This window comes from Pygoscelis adeliae, unplaced genomic scaffold (assembly GCF_000699105.1).
Source record: "Pygoscelis adeliae isolate BGI_AS28 unplaced genomic scaffold, ASM69910v1 Scaffold94, whole genome shotgun sequence".
Classification (NCBI taxonomy): Eukaryota; Metazoa; Chordata; class Aves; order Sphenisciformes; family Spheniscidae; genus Pygoscelis; species Pygoscelis adeliae.
Window position 1 is genome coordinate 953,522 of NW_008824547.1, and position 6,180 is coordinate 959,701.

Here is a 6,180-nt window from a genome sequence, read left to right on the forward strand (position 1 = left end):
GCTTGTCTGCTGCCAGAAACACCAGCTGCAGCTAAAACCACACAGTGTGCTTGCATGAGGTGAGATACACAGACGTGTTTGAGGCTGCTGCTCTACTCTGAAACTTTTATGCAGCAAAGGGAAGAGACTACACTCCATAACACGGCTCGGTATAAGGCATCAGTTGCTGTGTCCCCCTTGTTCCCATATCGCAGCGTTGTCTCCGGGCAATGCTAAAATACACAGAAAAGCATGTGCAGCTGTTCAGATAGCCCGTGGAGGGAGCTGGGCCAGCAGTCGGGCATCTTGAGATAGGAGGAAAGCTTCTCAGGAGAAGGAGAGGTGGCTTCTCAGGGTGCTGCTTCTCAAGGTGCTTCTCCCCACTGAACCAGGGGAGCATTGGACAATGTGCTGAGAAAAGGTGCTAAATCTTTAGCAGATTTTAGTGAGGTGAGGTGTGCAAGTGCTCTCCTAGCTATCTTGAAAGCAGGAAGCTTTGAAATTAACCCTTCTTCTCTTTCTACCATTCACTAAGTCTGTGTCATTCCATGAAAAGCTGGAAATAAAGGTGGAAACCATCATCTTCAAGTGAGAAGGAGAGGTGGCTTCTCAGGGTGCTGCTTCTCAAGGTGCTTCTCCCCACTGAACCAGGGGAGCATTGGACAATGTGCTGAGAAAAGGTGCTAAATCTTTAGCAGATTTTAGTGAGGTGTGCAAGTGCTCTCCTAGCTATCTTGAAAGCAGGAAGCTTTGAAATTAACCCCTCTTCTCTTTCTACCGTTCACTAAGTCTGTGTCATTCCCTGAAAAGCTGGAAATAAAGATGGAAACCATCATCTTCAAGTGACCCTCCCACAGCCAGGCAGTGCAAGGGATCAATGTGCTTAAGTAATCAGGCAGCGTGTGTGCTGTGATAGAGGATGATGCCCTGCTAAGGAAATATCTCCACATTTCCAGGTCTTGAGGGACCAGGAAGAAAACAGGAAAATAAATTAAGAATAGGTTTTGCTGACCTAGGCCTTTTTTGGGTAGCAAATGAGGACGCTCTGATAGGTCTATAAAATTGAAATGTCTCTTTCTTGCAGAGCAAGTGTGTCTGCAAGAGGGGTTATGCTGGCGATGGCCACAACTGTGATGCAATCAACCCATGCCTCATGGACAACGGTGGCTGCCATGATTTGGTGAGTAGCTAAAGTGCTGTCCCAAGGCTGGCATGGCAGTGGAGGTTCCTCTGCTCCCTGACAGAGGTTTTTCAGCCACAGCATCGAGATAATTGCAAGGATTTACATTGCATCATCTTATTGGCATGCCACTGAGGTGTTATAAAGGTTTGGTCTCTGATTTACCCAGGCAGATCCTCTGATTTTTGTGAGTTCACACAACCAAAGCCATCACCTAGGCTTTGCTGCATGAGGTATAAATTCAGTGCCACCATAAAGGCAACAGGAGGAAGGTGCTTGTGTGTGCTCCTCTAGCCCAGGCCATGGGAGGCCAGAATTGAATTCCTAGATAGGTGTAACTGCATAACCTGTGTTTGCTCTCTAATTTCTCCTTTCCTTGTATTTGCAGGCTATGTGTGTACCCCTTGGAGGAGGAGAGAGATCCTGTGCTTGTCCTCAAGGCTACGTGGGGGATGGCATGACATGCTACGGGGACATTCTAAAAGTGAGTAAAAAGTAAATGTCTGAGGTTTTCTTGAGATTGGAGAGAAATGGCTCTGCTCTTACTTTCCTTTTCTCTGTTACCTGAGTTGACTCCTTCTCCCAGCACCAGCCTGACAGCACAGCACATGTGTCTGCCCAAGGCCACAGAGACAGAACTGGTGCCAAGGCCAATGTGTTCATGAAACCATTGGCAATAATTTCTAAGCTGCTTCACCCCTGTCTGTCCTCTGCAATAAGTCATCCTTTTGTTGCTTGGAAAGTTTTTCAGGTCAGAGCTGCTAGGCCCATTTTCTGTCATTAGAAATCTCAAAGGCCATTGTGGATTCAATCCCTGACCCTGGTAAACATGAGGAATTGCAGATGAGTTGAAAAGAGTTTGTTTGGGAATATATTTTTTTGAATGGCTGGCATGTGGTTTTGGGAGTGCCCATCCCTCCCCATGATACACAGTGCCTGCAATGGTTGTAAGGTGAGAGAGGAACGTCTAAGTCATTATTGCCAGATTTGATACTGCAAAGGGCTCCTTTCCCCCGCCCTGGGTCTCCCAGCCCCGCAACCCCGGTGCTCAGCAGGGGTAACCCTTCTGTTGTTTCTGTCTGGAAGGAGCTGGCCAGGAATTCCCACTTCGCAGGCTTCTACGACTGGCTTCAGGTAAGAACAGCCATGGGATGCCCACACAGGTAAGTTTGGTAGAAGTGAAGTCTCTGTGAACACTGCTGTTAGAGAAAGAGCAATTCCGTTTATCTTTTTCATTAGAGAAAAACAAAACAACAGCGAAGGAGAAATCATTACAGAGCAGGAGTGTAGAAAAGCTCTGGAGTCTGTGATAGAGTGAGGGTCGCGAGTGTGTTTTGGGGGCCTTGTTTCTAGCACCGGAGGAAGCTGGGGCTGTGTTACACTTAATTTTCATGGTTGTATCATCTGTAGCTCCTGGCCATCATAAAATAGCACAGAAGGGAAAGAAAAAGAGGTAGCATTATAATAGATATTTTTCAGAAGAGCACACTTTGAGAAATTAGACTGTATGTTTGTTCCTTTTCTTGTTACTGCTTCCCTGTCTCCGGTGTGTCAATAACAGGGACACTCCACAGACTGCAGCAAGTCTGTGGAAGCATGCTATGATGTACAGCGTCTAATTGAGCTTTAGCTTACCTGTCCTGCTGTGTACATTGCTTTTGCCAGGAATAATCTTGGTCCCTCCCCCAGAACTGATGTTGAGGGTTCAGAAAGGATTTATGGATATGATTGAATGGGTTTGAAGATTAATTGAAGACGGAAGGAGGGCTTAAAGCAGCAGGTTTTCCCTTGGCAAACAGATGTCAACTGTTTTGGCTAAACCATCTGTGGCATTCATTGATTGCCAACAGCATTTACCTGCCACGCGCAGGAGAACCTGCTGTGCTGCTGGAGCGTATACGCAGGATGACTGTTGATTATATTTTGCGGTATAGATGTGTCACTGGCATGTCTTATTTGTTCATTTTTGTGCTTTGGACAACAGAAATCTCTCTTCAGCATCCCAGCAGGAACCAATGTCACTGTCCTGGTGCCATCGGAGGCAGCTATCAAAAACTTGAGCAAGACTGAGAAAGATTTCTGGTTGACCCCCTACATGCTGCCATTTTTAGTCAGGTACGAGGAGACTCCTGCCTTTGCTGCCAAACAACAGTAACAAAGCCATGACCTGGATTTCTGCTTGTACAAGACCAATAAAGAGTTGTTATCTTGAGATAAATATAGAAGCAAGATTAAATAGCTAGTGGGCAAATAATTTAGTAGGCATTTAAAACATAACAGACTACAGACTATGGGAAGTGGGTTTATTTTTCATGTATTTGCAGAGGGAGATTTTCCCTGTCAAGTAGACGCAGATGGCATCAGGACAAGTAATTCCCTCCATCATTCTCTTCACATGCTTAACTACTTCATGTGAGAGACGTGAATGTTGGGTGGTATGGTCTTATCTCCCTGTTATTACAAACAGTGCCCTAATCTTTTCTTTACCTGCCTTTGTTCCCTTCAGGGCTCACTTTCTTGAAGGTGTCTTCACTGGTGAAAAACTCAAAAAGTACGACAGGCCAGAATTACCCACCCTCAACCCACAGACCAGATGGCAGATAAACACCAGGAGCGACGTAAGGGTTTCTTACGTAACACACATGTACCAGGATCAAATTAAACTGCTTAAGAGCTGCTGTATCCAGTGGGGAGCCTGGAGGGGACGCTGATGCCCTCAAACTCAGACATCTTTTAAAAATTGTACCCAGATCAGTCATGTGCAACCTTGAACGAACAATATATTTGTTTTGAACTTGCTTGGCAATTACTGATCCTTTTGCTTTTCCCTCTGATACTTTTGCAGGTATTAACCATTCAGAATGCGAGTATAGTCGTCAGCGACATCCCTGCCAGCAACGGCATTATTCATGTCCTTAGTAAGGTACGTCAGTACATGCAAAACTGGGAAATGCTGCAGTTGTAGCAGCAGGTTTGTGTTGCAGCATCTGGGATGGGGCCAAGGAGGAATACATGTCTGGATGGTTAGGAAGGGATATAATGGCAAAAATATATTTGGTTATCACAAGGTCCTGACAGATGTTTCCTGTGCAGCAGTGTTTAATGTTTAAAATATTTCTCTCCGGGACAAGCGGGAGGGGAGTTCCTCTTCTCTTGGCTGACAGAAGAAGAGTTAAGGCAATTGCAGAATTGTGTAAAATGAGGCCTTTTCTAATTGCCTTTCTTGCAAGCAGGGCAGGAGTCTAGTGTGATTTCCCTAAGAGCCCCTTGCCCAACCTTGCTTATGAACTTGCTTTTTCCACAGGTTTTGTTGCCGCCTTCAGGAGATATCCCACTGAGTCCTCCAGGTCTGCAGGAACAGCTTGAGACAGTTGCCTCATTCAGGACATTCAAGGAGTTGCTACAGGTAAGCAGCTGACGTGAGCACTGTTGTGGTTGTCAGAACTGTCTTTTGAGCAAATGCCCGACTTACCCTGTACTGGTGGGCCAAAATTTAGACTCCCTGGTGAGAAAAGAGAGACCATTTGTTTCCTACCATTCCGGAGTGTTCTTCTAGGAAAGCTCTTTTGAGCAGGCAAAGGGTTATATACTTGCAGTCAGATCTCTGTATCATTGGCATGTTATTACAGTGGAAGATGACCTGTCTACTGCAGGCACTCTCATGCTTGTACAGGGCAGAGAAACCTAAAGGAAAAGGAAGTCTTGTTCATAATTGAGAAGCTGCACTTATGTCAGCCCAGGAGGAGGAGCAAGCAATTAGACCTGAGTGACTGATTGGAAGTTGTATATCCCATTTTCAAGCATTTCCTCTAGCGCTTTTGCCTTTGGAATTGATTTCATGTGTGGTTTCATTTTGTTTTTAGTGAGTACAAGCATAATTGCTAATGTTACTGTTTGGACATTTTTTAGCAATACCAGCTCATTGGAAAAATCGAGTCCTCTGAAAAATATACTGTTTTTGTTCCTGGAAATAATTCCATTGAGGAGTACTGCCATGCTGCCAACGTGACACAGTTGGTAAGCTCACTGCTTGCTTACACTTTGAATATGTATTGCGGTAAGTGCAGGGACGTGTACACTGTCAGATCATAAACTTGAGTTCAGTGGATTTGAGCGTGGAGAGGAGAAGCATATCTGATGCTAAAAGCTAGGAGAAATGTGGCAGAGAGAAATCAGAGGGTTTCCTGGGGTGTTGCAATGGGATCCAAAAAGAACATTTGGAATCCAAATGCAAATTTCTGAGTAGATTTGAATGTGGATAGATGGCACAACATGTTCCCCTTTCTGGCTGGCTGTGGCATATCTGTGTCGATTTTGAACATTTTGAAAGATTCCAAAAGACTTTCATGACTTCATCCAGCAACAGAGTCATCAGGTGTGATCAGTCATCTGTGATAGGGAGTTACTAGGCTCTGTGGGCTTAATTAGCTGTTACAGATTGCTTAGGAACTCTTCTCATGCCATACCTCTGACTGAATTGTAGGAAGTCAAGAGAGTCCTAACATTTGGGTTTTTTGCGGATTTAGGACAATGAGACAGTGCAGTACCACGTTGTACTGGGAGAGAAGCTTTTGCCCACGGACTTGAGAAGTGGAATCCATAAGAACAGCATGTTAGGGCTCTCCTACTGGCTAATGTTTTATCGAAACAGCACCCAGGTAAGGAGGGAAGACTGTTCTGCCATTTGAAGATCTGGCTAGACCTATCACTTTCTAAGGCTGGTGGCTGGATACACCCATGTCTGTTTTGGACCTTACAGTTTGCCTACTGTGGCTGTCTGATAGCTGTCAAGCAATCCATGCAAAAGGAGTTGAAGGTTATCGTCTCAGCCGTTTCTTTCTCCTTTGCAGAAATTTGTCAATAATATTCCTTTGGATGGAAAATTTCTTGAGACAAAGAATGGCATGTTGATCGGGGTTTCACAGGTCCTCCAGATACAGAAGAATCGTTGCACTGCCAATACCACCACCATACAAAAGGTAATGATGATTGCCAAGGAGCTGACCACCATTTCACAGGGA

The 6,180-nt window shown here is 45.0% G+C and overlaps 1 protein-coding gene across 1 annotated transcript in view; it reads left to right on the forward strand.

Annotated features, from left to right (window-relative positions):
* STAB1 (stabilin 1) overlaps positions 1-6,180 on the forward strand; it is a 61,995-nt gene that overhangs the window by 32,506 nt on the left and 23,309 nt on the right. The window contains exons 26-35 of the mRNA XM_009321848.1: positions 1,064-1,159; positions 1,548-1,643; positions 2,246-2,293; positions 3,144-3,274; positions 3,666-3,777; positions 4,005-4,082; positions 4,464-4,565; positions 5,069-5,176; positions 5,686-5,817; positions 6,010-6,138. Coding sequence (XP_009320123.1) covers positions 1,064-1,159; positions 1,548-1,643; positions 2,246-2,293; positions 3,144-3,274; positions 3,666-3,777; positions 4,005-4,082; positions 4,464-4,565; positions 5,069-5,176; positions 5,686-5,817; positions 6,010-6,138 — 1,032 coding nt within the window. The remainder of the gene's footprint in view (positions 1-1,063; positions 1,160-1,547; positions 1,644-2,245; positions 2,294-3,143; positions 3,275-3,665; positions 3,778-4,004; positions 4,083-4,463; positions 4,566-5,068; positions 5,177-5,685; positions 5,818-6,009; positions 6,139-6,180) is intronic.